A 19,013-nucleotide genomic window follows, 5' to 3' on the forward strand; every position below is an offset into this window, starting at 1 on the left:
GAATAACTAAATAGTAAGTGGAAGAATTTCAACAGAAGAGGTTGAGAGAGCCCCACATCAAAATACTCCATTGTGTAGTGGTTAGAGCAGTCATCTGCAAAAAGTGGCAGATTTCTGTTCAAATCTGAATGTGTGTCAGTTAGAACCTATGTACCTGATTTGCCATTTGAAATCCAATTTTACCTGAAGCTTTTCAGGCCCAAATCCTGTATTCCCATTGAATGCAATGGCAAAACTCCACCGACGTTAAAGAAAGCAGAATTTGGCCCTCACTGCTAGCTTTATGTCTCTTGGTACTCTGAAGTAATCATCATTGCAATTGGGCTTTAATAACACAGTTCACAGAAATTTCAAAATACCCACCCCCTCGATGGCCAGCACTATCTACCCCCTTCTCTCCCCCCCCCCCAATGAAAAATTCATGCATGGAGCACTCCGTAAATTACTAGATTTTAATAATAATTTAAGTCCTTTGCATATTCTGGAAACCATGTAAACATCTAACAACTTTTTTTTCCAGCTTTTCACAAATAAAATTGTCAGCCACTTTGTCTGTATTTATTCCTAGAGTAGAAACAATGACCAAGCAATTAATGTAATGTAATGTTTCTGATTTTTCTCTTTAAATAAAAGACAGACTAGCAATGGGTTTCATATACAGATCATAGTACATTGGAAAAGGAGCTCAAAGGTGGCTCTTAGAAATGCAGGCTTAAATAGAAATATACAGTCTACAAGAATCTTTACAGTTTAGAAAAAATGTCAAATGTTGATGTCCAAGTAAGAAGTCCAAAGGGAATGAGTGGTGGCAGGTGTATAATGATGTCATCCCACACGCTTTCAAGGAGACAGTGCACTCTTGAGCTTTCTACTAAATACAAGCAATGCTTGAGACCAAGGAGCAGATTCTCATCAGTGCTGCAGCATGAACTGCTGCATAGCTTGAATGCATGCACAGCAGCTGATCTTGAAGATACACAGGGACATGAGCTGCATAGTTCTGGGGGTGAGGCAGTCCAGAATCAATCTCTACATGTCATAAAAGGTGCATCACAGATAACAAAACGTAACTAGTCTGGCTCTTTTGTTTTGATATAATTTCATTTAGATAAAAGTTACGACTATAAATTTAATTACACATACAAATCATCAAAAGGAAACACTACTGTATTTTGTACTTTTCTGCACCACTATATTTTAAAATGCATTCCATTGGAGCTTATAATCCATCTGCTAGCAATTCATATTGTAAAAGGTAAGAAATACACGAGCCTGTATAGCATCTAACCAATATTATTACAATTATCTCATTAAGCTTACATCTGTTACACTTGTTTTCAATTACATTACCAATCACAGAATTCACAGAATTCATTAAGAAACTCATTATGTACATCAAAATATTCAGCAACACAATAGAATATAAAAGATCTAAGAGCTCACCCCTTGTGTTAACCTGAATTTGTTCGTTCACTCATCTATATACAGTATTATTGCTTAATCAGGCCCCAAACCTAAAAGAATAAATGGCTCCAGGAGTTTTTCTCCACTTGTTTTAATAACCATCTTGAAACTGCTCTCCATATTTGAGTGGTTATATACATGGGCTTAACATCAAAAGAAAGTATCCCCCTTTAAGCAAAGCCAGATTGTACAAACACCTCAATATTCTAAACTGTTAAGGCAGTATATATACACAGGAGCTGTTCAGGGAGTAAAAATCCATCCACAGTAAGTGTAAACATCCCAGACAGACACTCATTTTCCTTTTGCGGACTAAGTTTTATGTGTTGCCTTCATTTTCTGCATAAATCATAAGTTAATGAGTTATATCAACAGCACTTCAGCAAATGCCTGGAACATCAGAATTCTTTTATAACAATTTATCATGCAATGCAATAGATTCTAAGTAGCAGAAATACCTTAAATCTCAGTCTATGAAGTTCTCCCTCTTCACTTATTCCTTCCATATTCTAACAACGTCTAACACCTATGTTCCAATAAGTTTTACATTAAATACGATCAGATATCATGGGCTGCATAAACTCCAAGTTTTCAGTACATTCCATGGCTAGAATTTTCTGATTTTCTAGTTTTATATTTAAAAAACTGGAGATTGCTCAATGGATCCCTTAGGTCACTGTGTGTTGTTAGCGCTACAGCTTTATATATCAACGATTCTGGTTTCCTCAGGGACTCTGGCACATTCGCCATGTTTTGTACAAGATCCCTGAGAACTTATCACAGCATCAGTAATTCACAACTCAAAACATGTTCAAGTGCTTGACTCTACATGAAGTTCAAGCTAGTTTCTTATTGTTCTCTGTGTTGTGCACCAATGCGAAAAATTCCAATATGAGCTTTGCCGTTTTCCTGGGCCGCTCCACTACCACAGAGTGTCCACAGTTTTCCAAAATATGTACCTGACAGTCAGAAATAGATTTTGCTAGAACATCTGCTCCAGAAACATCCAGAACCTGAATGACAGAAAAAGTAGTAAGAACCAAAGAAAAAAGTCTCAGAGTTGAATCTAAGGCTACATCTTCACTACGGGGGGGGGGGGGGGGGGGGGGGAAGAGGGGTCGATTTAAGATAGGCAAATTCAGCTACGCGAATAGCATAGCTGAATTCGACGTATCGCAGCCGACTTACCCCGCTGTAGGGACGGCGGCAAAATCGACCTCTGTGGCTTCCTGTCGACGGCGCTTACTCTCACCTCCGCTGGTGGAGTAAGAGCGTCGATTTGGGGATCGATTGTCGCGTCCCCATGGGACGCGATAAATCGATACCTGAGAGGTCGATTTCTACCCGCCGATTCAGGCGGGTAGTGTAGACCCAGACTAAGTTTTTATTGGCTGTTCCATGACCCTGTTTGAACCATCTCTTGGGTATTTTTACATCAAAATGGGATACTAAATTACTATGGAATGCATTTGTTTCCCCACAACAGATTCTTCAGGAATAGCTCATATCCAGGTGTCTCCTCTGCCCTCCTGCACTGTGTACAAGCCAGGCCTGGCATTGGGAATAATTCAGGCACTGACCACAGGCAACAGAATCCTACTGGTGACAATTTAGGCATTCTCTGTGCATGTCTGTGCAGATGCATGAGTGTAAGTGGGTAAATCATATACCTCTATCCCTTGCAGCACAGTTTTATAAACAAAGTGCTAACATGGTTTGCAGACCAAAAAAAAAAAAAAAAAATCCTTGTTCATATTGATGCAGGAAACCATGCTAGAACCCCAAGTGTAATGAGCACTGTGGCTAGCAGAGTTCTGCTCCCAATGTGAACGGAGTCTGAATGTTCCCACCACTTACCCAGTTCCACTGACAATGTTCACCGTAGATGTCTCTCCGGTCCAAATGCAAGTCTCTACTTTTATTTCTATTTCATCTGAATTTCCCTATCACTTAACATGATCTATGAGCATAGGAAAGGCTTTAAACAGACTAGGTTTCTCTCTGGCTCCCCTGCCTGGTTTAGAGGTCTTGTGGCAACTCAGGCTACTCTATAGCATCCTCAGCCACAGTTTGGGCTCCGTTTCCCTCTTAGCTGTTATCAGCAGGGGCTCCAGAAGCACCTTCTCCCACCAGTGCTGGTAGCACCTCTCCTGTCAGAAGTGTCTGTTCCCCTCTCTGTTAGGGTAACTAGGGAAGATGACTAGTAGGATCCATACAGCCCACACTCCATGGCAGGCAAGCAGATGAAGGGGAAACCAGCCCTCATCTGGCAAATTCTATTCAAGGTGGACATGACCCCATTGGCAAAGAGAGGTAGCCTATGGGTGGTGTGGGAGGGGAAGCAGGGACTCCCAGGGAGAAGGAGTTATCACTAGGGTACCTTTCACAAGCACTACACTCTTTAAAAATAAAAAATGAGTTCCAAGCTCATCACTCCTTTTTATTTTAAAATCCATCCTATTTCCAGCTGGTTCCAGACCACTTACTGGTTCTGACAGTGTTACATTTCTCCTTCTATCCCACGATATAGGCCCCAATTTTGAGTTCCTGAATAGGTGTGGTTGGGGGGCAGAGCAGGGCAGAAGTGGCTCTAACCTATCTTTCAGTCCTTGGATTCCAGGGCTGTTTGGGAGCCTGCCTGGCTCCTAGTAGAAGTTAAAGCAACCTCACAGTTGTTCTAGTTCAAGCTCTGCTCATGGCTTCTTATGAGCCGTGGGAAGCAGAAGAGATCCAGAGAGCATAATACACTGGCCTCTCTCCCTCCCTCCCCACCTCCTCCCACCTCTGAAAGCCCTCTATGACGGGGACTGGCGTAGGGCTACTCCGGCAGGGGAGCTCCCTATCCCTGCAGCACTTCCACCACCTTTCGGCCACCACAGCCGCGTAAAGGGGCTCTGGCGCAGGGAAGAATTGACATTATAGCCTCCCTTCTACACAGCTCCGCCCCTGCTTATGTCTCAGCCCGTTTTCCTGTATTCCTTTGCACCCAGGTACACAATCTTCTCCTCTCTCCTTTGCAAATGTGTGCACGCACATGCTCCTCTCCTCACTCTTTAACATTCCCTTGGTCTCCTTCCCAGTCTTGCATCCTTGTGCCTTTCTTTTCCTCTGCCGCCTACCCAAGGAACAGCCTCTCTCTTCCTCGTTGCCAAGACAACTCTTTTTTTTGCTTCAAAATTCTTCCTCCCAGCCCACTTCTTTCAGTGAGCTTTCCACTAGCTGCTCCCTCCCTCACGACAATTAAGCAGACAGAATCTGAGCTCCTGGTAGCCAACTCCCTTCCCACATCTGCTCTCCCTGTCCCCTTTCCTTTCTGTTGTCTGTTCCCTCCTATCATCCTTCATAGACTCCCGTATGACTAGGAGATCCCTGGGGAAGACAGGGACCTTGTGTTCTTACTACGGGTCTGTAAAGCACCATGCAAGTCACTAGTGCTAGCTGCTTATGTAACATTCATACAGCTGGAAATGGAGCACCAATCCTTTATAAAAAAATAAAACAGCACAGTAGCAGCAGTACCTGATCTTGTTTTCCCCAGATGATCTGCGTTGGGGCTTTGATCTTGCTCATGTTTTCATGAAGAGCGTGTCTGGACTTTTCATCTGTAATTTCTAAAAATACTTTTCAGCAGAGAAGAATTAGTCAAACACAAGTGGGATTTGTTCCATTTACTGCTACTCAGCATGGCCCGAATCCTGAGTGAGTGATTTCCTTTATTCCTTCAGCAGGCTCCTGTGGCCACCAGCGAGGGTTTGTCTGAATAAGGAAAACCTGCAAGAGGGGGTGACAGTGGGAGGGGAACACTGCTGTGTTCCCAAGGGGACTGTACCCCAGTTGGCCCACAGGGGAGCAGAACAGGATATAGGGCCTGCCCACAAACCACAGTTCACTCCAGGATCCATGAGTGGGAGGACAGCATGTCTGTGACCTCTAGCATGACAAGATTCTCCAACGGCCCCACTCTGTTAGCAGGCGTTAATTAAAGCTGACCAATGATTAAAGCAGATACAAACAGGAGGGGGGAAATTAACTGTCCCGCCGAGGAGGAGGGCTGCTATATTCTTTTAATGAGAAGGGGAGCGGCACTCCCCTCCCAATTACTTCCCCCTTATTTCAGCCCCTGAAGCGGACCCACCAGGGCAGGTGCAGCTGCTCTATCACACCTCCCTTACATTCAGAAGAGGGAGCTAGGGCCTGGAATAGTCAGGCCCTGCGGGGTAGCCAAGCCTATGGAGAAGGATTTGGCTAGGGGGTGCAGGCAGGGTTTTTCTGGAGTAAACATTTGATTAATAAACCTGAGGGTCTGCTTTCTTTTTCTCCTTTTGGGGGAGGCCCTCTGTGAAGAACGTGTAGTTTGTTTGGAGCTGGGTGGGGACTCTGTCAGCTCACAATACTGCTGGGCAGGGGAAAGACGGGTGCAGAAGAGACACAGACTCCACCCTTAGCTCCTCACAGGGCTGGTTGCAAGAAGGGGGGGGGATGATGCGTGCCCCATGACACTGTCCCTACATACTCCTCCACCAGCAGGGAATCTCCACACTGGTGAACCATCCACCACAGGGAAACCTTGTTGTGGAGGCAACTAGGTCCCCTTCTGCATGAGGGGGGATAGATTTGTACACACACTGAGTACTTAGGATACAGATCAAGAGACTATGTTTGGTTCTAGCAGAGCAGAACCAGCGCACTTACATTTCCGGTAAAATTCGTTATGTGGGATGCGAACATCAACAAGGCCCTGCAGGATCTATAAATAAATAAATGTGTATCAGGGTAAGAGAACAGACACACCACACATGGCCCACACGCTGCCACTCAGGTGACAGCTCATGGAGAAGTTTCCTGGGGACACTGGACAAGACTGTGCCCAGAATCTGATTCTGGGACCTCTTCTGGTCTGTCCTTTTGGGCGTTACACAATGTCACTAAAGCACAAGCTTACTTGGAGACACCTGACAACAGGTTGTTGCCGTAATGCCTGGGAAACAAGGCTTTGTTACATCGCTGCAGAGCAAGAGAGTAAGCATATTATTCACACAAGATCTGACTCCTCAAAAAGGGGCTACAAACTTGTAGGATAAAAAGGAAGCAGAAAAATGTCCTTCATAATGTGCAATTGGAATTTGCTATCAAGCCAGACTATGCACTCTTGCCAGGTTGCCTCAGGAGTTATCATACATTTCTTTATTATTCACATAAAAGTAATACTTCTCATTACCTTACCTTGGCATTACTTTACATTTCCTCTTCTCCTATAATTAATCAAAGACTTCCTAAGGAAAACATATTGCTAAGTTCCTTTTTCCTCACAGTGGAACAATTAACATTTCCACTGAATTCGCTAAAAAAAGAACAAACAAGTCGCTTATGTACTGGATGATAACTTTTCGTCTATCTAGCTTTTCCTGTTATCTATATATACACACTAAAAGCATCCAGACTTCCCACCAAGCTGCCAAAGAATTTAGATCCTTCCAACAGGAAAGCATCAGGCGAGTATGGCTGGAAAAAACAAAAGGAAAGTGGTCTAAACCACTAAAGATACTAGTTAGATGCAGAAATTATTGGGGGAGGTTCTATGGCCTACTTTATACAAGAGGTCAGATTAGGATGATCATAATGGCCCTTTCTGGCCTTAAAGTCTATGGAAAATTAGAGACTGTGGAAAATATTTTCCCATTAACATTCTCGTCCCTAAGAGGGATAAATCTCCAGAGAAGGGCGGCACCACAGGAGCAAGAGACCCCCAGGAGCACTGACCTGACACTGTCTGCAAGGGTTGCTGTAAAGAAGTTACATTTCTGAACAGAAACCTTCTGAAGTTTCTATGAAGTCAAAAAGATAGAAAAGCTATTGGTAGAACTATGCAAATGCCAGACCTTCTACAGCCAACAACCTGTATGTCCATTATAATCCTTCCTGATTTAATCAAACAAAATTAGTCATGAATAACATGCCCCTTTGTAAAGATCCAATTTCAGAGATACTCAAAATGAAGGACTAGTCATAAGGGTGAAACCTTCCAAGTTGATTTGGAGCACAAGAAGGGGAGGAGAGAGGGATTTTGGCAGAAGTCCCACACCTTTTCATTAGCTCTTTTGGCTCCTTTCAAGAAGCATGAAGACAAAAATGCCACGGTTATATTTCGGTGTATACTTTCAGATATATTTCTGCTAGGATCACATCAATGATGAATCAAAGCATGTTTGACCTAGTGAAGACTGCAGAATTGGACCTGAACAAATATAAATACAAATTTCTTGCCCTGATGGACAATTTCAAACTGTGTCTTAGGGGGCCAGCATTCGGTGCAAATTGCTAACAGTTCTTTCTTTCCCATTCCATAAATATATAGTAACATTACCTGGAGAATTACACTGTTCTAAGCTACATCCTAGATTGTGCCATTTCAGTTTCATTGTCTTTGACACAACCGTTCTGTTTAAAATGCTTGGATTTCAGTGACAGGCAAGCTTGCCCTCTCACTCTCTCTGTGAGAGTTATTCTGCTTATGGCCCATCCTGGCCAAGTCTACTACCTTCTGCCATGATTAAAGATGATGACTGACTGGGATTTCTTACCTGCTGAGGTACTTTAAAGCGCACATAAGAACAAAGCTTCAGCATGTCTGCCATTTCCTCGGGCGTTGATGGAATTAAAGGAATCCTGTCAATACGTTCAGACTCTTTCAGCTCCCGCAGACGCTTAAGAAATTTGTTATCAGTTGGATATGGCAGACCTACATACGATGAACAGAAATATCCACATGCTAAAATCCAAAAGTGACAACAAGACAGCCCTTCCTAGAGATGGCAACTTGCCACAGAAGGTAGTTACTTCTGGGCGTACTGTACATTTGACTGTTGTAAACTTTCACGCAGCCATGACAGCCTCCGCTAATAGCTATGGTAATCAAACTAATAGCACTAAACACAGCGCAAAAACACACCTGCTTAGTGTTCCTCCCAGTCCCCCTTTCTTCTGAAGAAAAATAAACCCTCTGATTTTATCACATACTATTCAAAATGAACTGAGACCGATGAAATGTTAATCAAGATACGGTTCTGCCCTGCAACACCTTGGCATCTCTGTCCTGTGGGAGCCTCTCATAAATGGAACCTGCCAATTTTACCGAATTGTGTGAAGTGGATGAGAGAACCTTTGTAATTTCTCAGTTGAACCAGAATTTCAGCTAGTTTGTCAGAGTTCTCACAAAATAACTCTTTTCATTCTCTCTCTTTCTCTCATTCCTTGGTAGATCTTGATTTCTCCTGTTTTCTAATTTCCGGAACCCTTTTTCCGGAAATTTTTTAAAAGCCTATCAAAAGGAACACTGCCATTTTCCATAGGCCACAATTTACCTACTTACAAAACAAAACAAAAAACCAGTGAATCCCATTCCCAGTTCCATCCATGGAATTAAAATTTTATGACTATCTATAACATATATATTATATAATATATAACATGTACAATATAATCTATTCCTGAAAATGATTGAAGTTCAGCCAGGGGAACTCAATTACCGATTTCTATGGCCTACTTGCCTGCTTACTCATTCAACCAAGGGGAGGGTGTATAATTACACATTACACATGTATAGTATTTACCAAATGATATCTCAGCCCTCCCTACTCACCATAGCTTTGACCCGACTGCTCCCGTGGCTGGTTGCCTCCCAAACACTATGCAGAGAATTTCTCATTTTAATAAAATAGGAAGTGCATTTCCTTGATACACTAACAGTGCATTACACAGGAGGAAGCCAGAAGCCGCAGCAGGGAAGGTGGGTACTCAATTGCGGGTGTGGAAGGAGATGCAGAAGGAAAGCTAGGAGCATACAGTGGGTGCAGGATGCAATCTGACAAATACTTTACATATATTATGAATGGATGTTTGCTTGCTGGAATGGTAATACCACCAACAGCTAGTGGGGTGAATAACTCATCACATACAGGAAGATAGAAACAAACCAACAAAAAATCCTGATGAAGATAGAAACAATAAACAAATCTCCATTTTCTATTATCTTTTTCTAATTATTTTTATAGTTAAGCTGCAGCAGGACATTGTAGGTCTCCTCATGATGTGGGACATACAATTTGCAGGTGGCAACAGCAACCTGCCCGCCAAATGAATTCTCAGGCAGGGAACTCCTGAAGCACCAGCACTTTATTACTGGATGCATCATTTGCTAAGCTATCTCTAGGTGCTGGGAAATTAACAATGCACACTGCAGAGAAAATACAGAGCCAATGGAATTAAATATTTATTATTATTATTAAGTGACACTAGGCTTTACACAACATTTTTGCAAAAATTTTCCCCAACCAGTTCTACTTCAAACCTCTTCACTAGGAGGTGACTCTTCAGGAGTCTGATTTGTCTTGTGTACCCTCAAGTTTCACCTCATTTAAAAACTACTTGCTTACAAAACCAGATATAAAAACACAAAAGTGTCACAGTGCGCTATTACTGAAAAATGGCTTATTTTTTCATTTTTACTCTAGAATTCTAAAATACATCAATTGGAATATTAACATTGTACTTACATTTTAGTGTATAGTATATAGAGCAGTATAAACAAGTCATTGTCTGTATGAAATTTCAGTTTGTACTGACTTTGCTGGTGCTTTTCATGTAGTAAAACTAGGCAAATATCTAGATGAGCTGATGTATCCCCGGAAGACCTCTGCGGACCCCCAGGGATACGTGTACCCCAGGCTGAGAACCACTGGCTAATTCATAGATGCCTGACACACACACACAGACAGTTATTCACATCACTTTCTTTCTCCAGAGCAGCACAAGTGATAACTAGGTAACATTCCACTTTGCCCTTTATTTCTTGCCTTGGAATCACTAGTTTATTGGATAAGAAGCAGGAGGAGCTGTTTTGACAACAGGGGCAAACACCAAAGCCTTCCCTGCACGCAGATAACGCCGTGCCAACACTCAGACACATTTGTAGCATTTAATTCCCTAGCTTGTACTGAATAGTCCGGCCAGGTATTAAGACAGGAGAGTAAGTTGATGAAATGTGAAATTCTGCATAACCAGGTACTTCAAAATTCACATTTACTGAGTAACTTCCCTTCTTGTAACAGTCTCTAAACAGCTGGAGAGAGCATGGGGGATTTAGTGGCAGATTTGGGAAGAATCAACTAAGCGATCTTCCCTTTTAGGCTTTCAGAACATGCAGGATCCAATTCTCACTTACAGTAAGGCCTCTTTACAGCTCCCTGGCAGCGTAACGATGTCTTAAAGCAGGGCCAATGTAATTTACACCCACTTCAAGACTCTTACGTTACCAGAGTGCTGTAGAGAGGCCTTACTGTATGTGAGGATCGGACCTGTAGAGATGAGACTATACAGCTAAATCCCCCGCAGGTTTAAAACAGACACTTCTTATGAAGTCAGTTCAGATCACCTCTCTTGACCACCCCCCTCCGCCGCCACCCCCATTTCCATTCATCTCAGCCACTCCTGTCCAAGCCATATGGCTTTGTGCTCTCTCCCTTAGAAACATCACACAGAGCACAAGGGTTGACGCAGACTCTGCCTAGCTACCCAACAGTTAAGATTAGACTGTTGGCAAGAAGCATCATTGGTAGAAGGTGTTTCAATTTACAAGTTTCTAGTCAAATGGGTATTACAAAAAACTGATTTTAAGAAAGGTCTAAGGGTTTTCTTTCCACCATGCTGAAAACAGGAAGATGACACATTTAGCAATCTCTCCGTTGCATACAACACTGAACTTTTACACACACATTACCAAAACATTCAGAGCTTAGCCCCACAGCTAAGCCTCTGCCAGGTTCTGGGACTGGACAACAGGGGATGGATCACTCGATAATTGCTCAGTTCTGTCCACTCCCTCTGAAGCATCTGGCCATAGTCAGAAGACAAGATACTGGTTTAGCTGGACCACTGGTCTGAACTACTGTGGCCATTCTTATGTTCTTAACTCATTCCAATTCCAATGGCAATCCTGGAACTAAACCTCTGTGCCTCCGTATGAAGATGTAAGGGTCCACATTTAGGATTCCAGTTACCTCTCAATGTGCCTATAACAGAAGTAGCTGCTGTGATACCAAACGCCACCACTGCAGGAGAGCCACAACCGTTTGATCTGCAAAAGCCAGTAAGGAAACAGCAACTCTTTTGCCGGGCCTGCAAATACTCCTCCATGTTCCTGGTCCCTCCTCCTATCTACACTTCCATCTCTGCCCTCCCTCCCCTGCAACAGATGGCAAAGCTACTCCCTGCATTGCAATTTCTGAAAACCTCTACCTTGGTGTAGCATAGGGTCCAAGATAGCAGAAAGCAAAGGTGCTGATGATGTGTGTCGTCCTCCTCTGCAGTGGGCATTGTGGATGGGGGGGACTAATTAAGGCAGCTCTCTTTCTGCCCAGATTCGTCCTCCACTATGTGCATGTGTGAACATTCCATTTTAAATGTTCGCAGCTCAAATAAATTCAGAACCAACCTTTTTCAAAATCATAGATTGTCTGTCCCCCCAGCTTCAGCCAATATTGAGCTATGCAAACACAGTTGTTTTTTTTTTAAATGGTGTGTGCAGAAAACAAAGTCACCTTTGGGCTGCGACTAAGCACAGACCGTTTCAGCCTAAACAGGAGTTTGCTGGAGAAAGCTGTGAGAAAGGGGGCTTAAAACACAGACTGGAATTCAGCTCTCACAGCATTTGTTATCTGACACTTCATGTGCTGTGTTCCAGAAGTACATGTACTATTCTGTTAGAGTCTAATTAGTCTTACGGAGTATAAATAAATCTAAACTGGATTCTAAAATCTCAGTTGGTGCCAAATATTTCTTCCCACTATCTAATTCACAAAGTTTACACTGGATTCAGTACTACCTGAGGTGCTCTAGGTTCCTTTGGTACAGAGTAGATACCTAGCTACTTCCATACTCAGTTTTTATTGCGCCACTCACCTGCAGGGCATACAAGAGACAGGCTGCAAATCTCCGCTGGGTATTGAGCAGCATAAACTCCTGCAACATTTCCACCCATTGAGGTGCCAATCAGGTGAAAAGGTTTTCTGTTCAGCTTGATACATTCAACAAACTGAAATGGAAAGGGCAATGAGGCCACAGGGAGCAATTGCACAGTTACAATCAGAGTCATTAGAAAAAATAAACTCCAAAGCTACAGCATATAGTAATCATGAGGTCCTGGCAGCATTGCAGTAAATCCTAAAAGCAAAGCTAGAGCAGTGTGGTGGATCCACAGAATCTTGAGATTCCCCGTGCGTCCTCTTTAAATAAAAGGAAACTTATTTCCCATGGAAGACGTTGGCTTAACAGTGCTGAGGGTGGACATCACCATCCACAGAGCAGGGTAAGCTTCCCCACCTTGTCCCTGCAAAGTGCCTTGTCCCTGAGCAAGAGAACAAGCTTGAGAGCTACAAGAGTAGTTTGGGGTCCATGACCTGTTAGTTTTTAGCCACTGCTGAGATTGTCAAATTAGCAACAAGCGTGGAAGCAGCATCTGTGACAGGATACCTGCCCACTGGAACGGCACTGAGAACACCACTCTCCTTTCCTGTTGTTATTTTTATTGTTTCACAGGTCTGGCTGGTGCTTGACAGAAACAAAAACACAGGTCCCTGGCCCAGAGGCGCTTACAAACTAGAAGGATAGCAAACAAGCGTTGATGATAACTTTCAGTCACTACTGACCCAGGCAACATTGGAACGGCTAAGGCTTAAAGGCTCTACAGGCCGTTACCAAGCCTCTGAACCATCCAGCCTCATCTATATCCCTCTTTAAAGGAAAGGAAAATAAAGAAACAAAAATAAATTGCAGCCTGATCCACGTTATAGAGAACAACAGTCCCTGTTTCACCTCCTCCCACCTTCCTGCTTGGTCTTGTTCCTCTTCTCTCCTACATTCCAGCCCCATCCATCTTGATAATGCCAATAAGGGACAAGGGGGAAAAATGCAGACTTATAAAATACAAAAGTGTGGTCCACACCTGCTGTTTATTTCTGCAGCATCTTACCAACCGCCTCTCCATTTTAAGAGCTCTGCTGCAGAGATCAGCTTAAGAGAGATTTAACGCTCTCCACCGAGGCCTGATACTCATTCACATGTAGGTTCCTGTACACCATTCTGGCAGTGCAGAGGTGTTCGCATAAATAAGAATCTGGCCCAGAATATATTATATACTTAAATCAAATGTGAAGTAAAAAGCAACAGAGTCACAAGGAAGGCGTCTGCTGATGATGCCAAAGGAAATGGACAGAGGCACTTGGCAGCTTTTACAGAGATGGGGATTCAATACCAGTCTATAAGGTGCCAGAGGACTCTTTGTCGCTTTTAATGTGATAGAGCGGTGCGTGAGTGACTTGGGGGGGAGGGAGGCGGGCTTGTAGGTGGTGATCCTGGATCCCTGCCCATTTTCACTGCTGGCTCTTGAAAAGATTTGTGGGTGGAGAGGAACTGAAATCAGAGTATACGACTGGGGAAAATGCCACTGCTGTGCCTCCACGTCCCGTACCCCCCACCCCACTACAGGCATTTTTCTTCAGCCCTGCCATACCCCTTAATTACAACCCTGCATGGCTCAGCCATTATGCTGAAAGGAAAATTTACACATTTTATAATCTGAGCAGCAAAGTACAAAAAAAACTCTCCCATCATACGAAGCTCCTGTGAGCTGCAGGGTTTTAAGAACTCATCTGATTCTGGGACACCGGGTTCTAGCAGTAATTTGCACACTGAATTTTCTAACGTATTCGAATGTGCCTAAAGCAGTAAGACTGTCCAGGCTAATCAGTCACGCGGTAGGGGGTTAGTCCTTGAAAGAACAGAGGGACACGTTCCCTCTGCAAAGTTCCTTCTGCAGGATGGCTGCAACTTAGCACATGAAAGAGAGCCAAGGAGCAAAGGCAATACTGGCCCATTTAGTGATCCAAAGGAATGCACAGCTGAGCTGCAGGAGGGGAGGGGAAAGGAGAAGTAAACTGCACTTGCTACAGGCCAGGAGTAGATGATTTCCCCTGCAAGAAGAGGTGAGCAGGGAAATGACTTCTCAGGGGTTTTCCTGAGGTGGCACACTCACATGCTGCCATCTACACAGGCCTGAGCCAAGGGCACAATCTAGCCCTCCATCTTTCACCTTCAATCCTCTAAAGAGAAGAAATCCTGGTTTCCAATCACTTCAAAGACAAATCAAACCCATATACCCTGATTGCCCAGGAAGGGGGACACGGAGAAGAACCGGCATAGAACACATCTGAGGCCATCACCTGGTGTATTCTTTTAACTTGCCCATTGATGGAGTAGTCATCTAATGATGATCGGGTAGTTCCCTCATGACCAGGCATGTCAACACAGACCAAGTGCAGGTTCTTCGGAAGGAACTGCGGAAACAAAGCGCTGGGCAGTTAGCCTAGAGAAAGATGCTATGAAGGAAACTGGTAATTACAGGGGGGGAGAAATTGATTTCCTATTAGAATCTCTCTGGGAACTGTTGTGCTGATTAGTACAGTGAGGCCAATGGCTGCACCATATTACATTCGTTCACTGCAAGTTGGTATTGTCTTTTATAAGCTTAAAGAAGTTTTATTGTTTAAAAAATAGAATCCAAGAAAAAGAGAGGGGGAGGGAAAAGGGGGGAAACAGAGACTCTGTGATGAATGTTTGGTATGTGTACACCCAGTCTGAGAAGTGATTCAATACCTCGGGCTAGATTTCCTGCACACAAAGCTTCTCTCTCTCAGCACAGCCTGGCCACTGCTTTTCCTTGGCTGCTTTCCCTCCGAGATGTTGCTGGGAGAGAGCAACTTTACTTCCTGCTGCTGGCTCCATAGGAGCTCTGCAGGTGGGAGTTACTGTGGGGAAGTGTGAAATAAGAACTTCCCATAATCATCCCATGTACACGTTCACTCTGACCAGTATCACCTCTTTTGGGGTGGTGCAAGGCCTCTAAGAACACTTCCAGTGTTAAGGAGATGAAGCCTGTTTTCTGAGACCACAACCTTCTCTCCCCAAGCAGATTTTGGGTCTGGACTCTGCCTAGGTGCTAGCACAGACTAGAGTGCGAATCTAGCCCCGTAGATTAAATACTGGAAATGACCTATTCACCAGGATTATTATACACCAGACTCCAGCTGTTAAGAAAAGGCTCCATCCTATTAAGTACAATTTAAGGGCCTGTGATATACAGGGGTCAGACTGGATGACCTGATGGTCCCTTCTGACCTTAAACTCTATGGGCATGTCTACACTACAAACTTAAGTCAAACTGTGTTAGGTCGACTTACAGCCACTGCAGTAATTACGGAGGTGGCCGATGACCACACTACCCTCCTTGTGTTGATGGTGCACGTCCTCACCAAGAGCACTTCCACCAACTGAAGAGAAGCAGCCCACCACCGGCCTAGAGCTCCATGCAGGAACCGTGAAATTGACAAGAATGACATCCAACAGCCAATGTAAGTAACGCAGCGTCGACACAGACACTGCATTACTCTATCTATACCGACATAAGCCTTTCATGGAGGTGGAGTTATTATGTTGATGTAATAGGGCACTTACACTGGGGGGAGCCAAGGCTGTAGCATGTACACTGACATTAGGCAGCTTACGTCGACCTAACTCTGTAGTATAGAACAAGCCCGTGACATTATTAAGTCTGGAAGCATAAATCCTCTAAACTTTGAATGACAAAAGAGGTGGAATGCATCAGATGATCAATATGTACAGTAGCTGAGGATATTTCTAGTTTTCTAAAATAATTGTCATAGCTGTGATCAGTATAGCTAAGCTTCCTAATGTGCTAGCAAGAGACCCCTCTTTCACAACACCAACAGCACTGCAAGTAAAAGTGTTCTCTCGCTCAGGCGGTATCCATCTGTTGTTAGAAAAATGGAAACATACCTTGACCACAGACAACCACATATCTTTGTGGGCTGAAAATCCATGTAACATCAGTATGGATGGTCTGAATCCAGGTCTCCCTCGATAAGAAAAACAGAACCGGTAATCATCATAGTTAGCATATCTAACCTGCATGCCCAGTGCTCGACGCCAGTACCTAAAGACAAAGAAATAAGTGAAACATGACATTGGAGCATGATCTAATAGTCCGAGCACAAGACAGGCACACAGGACTCCTGGGTTCAATTCCAGACCCTGACTTGCTACGAGACTGCAGACAAGTGACTTAATGCCCAGATCCTCAATGATATTTAGGCACCTTACGTCTACCAATTTCAATGGAAGGTCGGAACCTAAATACCTTTGTGGATCTGGGCCTCAGGGTCCAATTCTAAGCAGTACTGAACATCTCTTGCAAATACTCAGCACCACCAATCCCCAGTGAAGTCAATGGATGTTGAGGACGCCTCAGAGGATGTGCTGAAGATTAGCCTCTTTTGGCTCAGTTTACTCATCTTTAATATGGACACAAACAATTCTTTCTTACTCAGAGGGGAATCGTGAGGCTTAGTTTATGTTTGAAAAGCACAAGGAGACCCTTGGGTAAAATGACACATGTAAAGGCAAAGTATGATGGACATGAAATGTCAGGAGTTGTTACGCTGGCTCATTTAAGTTCAATGAAAAATGTCACAGAGAGCTCAGCCCCCACAAGGGACTGATACACCACTTACATGGAAAGTGGGGCTCCAATGGTGTGCTGGGCTTTTGGGGGCCCTGTGCACTGGGGCGGACCCAATCTTTGGGGCAACAGGCACTCGGATACCCCACAGATGGGTGCTGAGAACTTGAACAGAGCAGAACAGCTAGCAAACCTTTATCAAAGTTTAATAGTTTGCCTGCTGCCACAGGGTGGCTGACCCTTTAATTGAAGCTGATCCAGCGCCCCTCTGCTAGAACAGATGCTCCTGGTTTGGCCAGCTATGAGGGCAGAGCAGACTCAGAGAGGGAGGAGGTCCCTGAAGGAAACTGTAGAAGGTTCCTCAGGGAAGGCAGAAGAGGGGTTTTCTGGATGAACTCCCCAAACCGGAGCGAATGGAAGGCAAGAAAGCGGCAGAGGGAGTTGCCTGCTGATTTGCAATCTGGAGAGCCAGAGCTGAGGGCCAAAGCGGGCTAAAGACAGGCGAGCAGCGGAGGGGCATACTGCTGAGGTCTCCACACTGGTGCACTGGAACCAGACGGTGACAGAGAACTGAGGGCTGGGGAACAGGTGCAGGGCCTACTTTCTGGCCTATTTAAGATGGGAGCTTAATAGAACTGGGGCAGTGCTGGATGCTCCCTGATGAGGATGAACTCCCAGCAGAAAGGCTGGGGGGTTGCAGCTGGAAGCGGCTGTCCTGGCAGGACAGGAGAGGACTGAAGAAGAGCCCAGGAGCGGTGAAAGGCTCCCGAGTGTGGTATGTGCTATGTCTACTGACCAGATCACATGGGATTTTAAGGACTGCATGGCGGCGGGGCGTGAGAAATGGGCTACGTTTCAGGACTTTTGTTTCAGATTATTTGCACTAGAGTTTTGTAATAAACTGGCCCTAAGGAGGCGTATTACTGAGACAAGAGAGCCTATGGTGAAGTCATTAGAAACTTGAGGGGGGAAGTAGGACAGTAAACCTGGTGTTAGGGTGCCCATCTGAAAGGGAGCACTCTGTGTCAAAGGGGAATTGTTGACAGCTGCTTTAGTATATTTGAAAAACCATTTAAAGCAAAAAGTGACCGGGACAATATTGTGCACAGTTATACAGCATCCGGCATTGCTTCCAGCCGAAATAAAGCCCCATTGGAATGATGCACTGGTTTCAAACCAAAGTTTTGCTGATGGTCTCTATGGCCTTTCGTCATTTAGGCCTGAGGTACGCAAACAGCCATTTTGCTTCTCACAAGGCAAGAGAGGTCAACCAGGCTGTCGCTGCTCTCAGTTGTCCATCTGAAATTAGCTGGGGAGTGGGGCTGCATGTATGCAACACCCTCCCTGCTGATGTCTCGTAAATCCCTCCTCTTCAAGGCTCAGCACAAGGGCTTTCTAGTCATCTCACGCTAACTTTGATCAGTTTGGGGCTCTATTTTTACAAGATTTTCCTTTTTGCTGTTGCTCTGTCTGGGACCAATCCTGAGTGTCATAGGTAAATGTTAAAACAAATGGAGGTTCATTCAGGCAAACAAAGCAAGAATTTGCAACACCAAGCAGATTCTAAGCTCCATGACACTGAAGTGAAAACAAGACTGACTTCAGTGAAGTCAACACAGTTACTCAGACTGACATTAGACTCTGGCCCCTGTCTGCACATTAAACAAATAATTGCAAAGTATCTGGTGACCAGAATATTGATAAATACCAGCTTGTGTAATATCAGTTTATATAAGAAGCGACTATGATGTCACTAAGGCTGGATTGTGTTGTCATTGTGAGGGTGCAGAGAGCCAGCAAAAAGCTTATGCAGCACCTCAATCCTTATTTACTGTAAGTCCTATTTTGAGGGCTTATGTGGGACTTATGTGGTGCCTAGACCTTGTGCAGGTCCTACGTACAGAGGTGAATTTCACCCTGAATGAGTAAGTGTCTTAAAGTTTGCCTCAGGTGCCCCGTG

The 19,013-nt window shown here is 44.2% G+C and overlaps 1 protein-coding gene across 3 annotated transcripts in view; it reads right to left on the reverse strand.

Moving 5' to 3' along the window:
- Positions 1-438: 438 nt before the first annotated feature.
- The window catches only part of ABHD6 (abhydrolase domain containing 6, acylglycerol lipase), a 35,679-nt gene continuing 17,104 nt past the window's right edge, over positions 439-19,013 (reverse strand). For all 3 annotated transcript variants that reach the window (XM_054034918.1, XM_054034920.1, XM_054034919.1), the window contains exons 4-10: positions 16,372-16,528; positions 14,739-14,852; positions 12,421-12,553; positions 8,046-8,203; positions 6,157-6,211; positions 4,984-5,084; positions 439-2,477 (exon numbers count right to left, since the gene is read on the reverse strand). In XM_054034918.1, the coding sequence (XP_053890893.1) occupies positions 2,301-2,477; positions 4,984-5,084; positions 6,157-6,211; positions 8,046-8,203; positions 12,421-12,553; positions 14,739-14,852; positions 16,372-16,528 (895 nt within the window). In that variant the 3' untranslated portion in view covers positions 439-2,300. The remainder of the gene's footprint in view (positions 2,478-4,983; positions 5,085-6,156; positions 6,212-8,045; positions 8,204-12,420; positions 12,554-14,738; positions 14,853-16,371; positions 16,529-19,013) is intronic.

This window comes from Malaclemys terrapin, chromosome 7 (genome assembly GCF_027887155.1).
Source record: "Malaclemys terrapin pileata isolate rMalTer1 chromosome 7, rMalTer1.hap1, whole genome shotgun sequence".
In the NCBI taxonomy this organism is placed as follows: domain Eukaryota; kingdom Metazoa; phylum Chordata; order Testudines; family Emydidae; genus Malaclemys; species Malaclemys terrapin.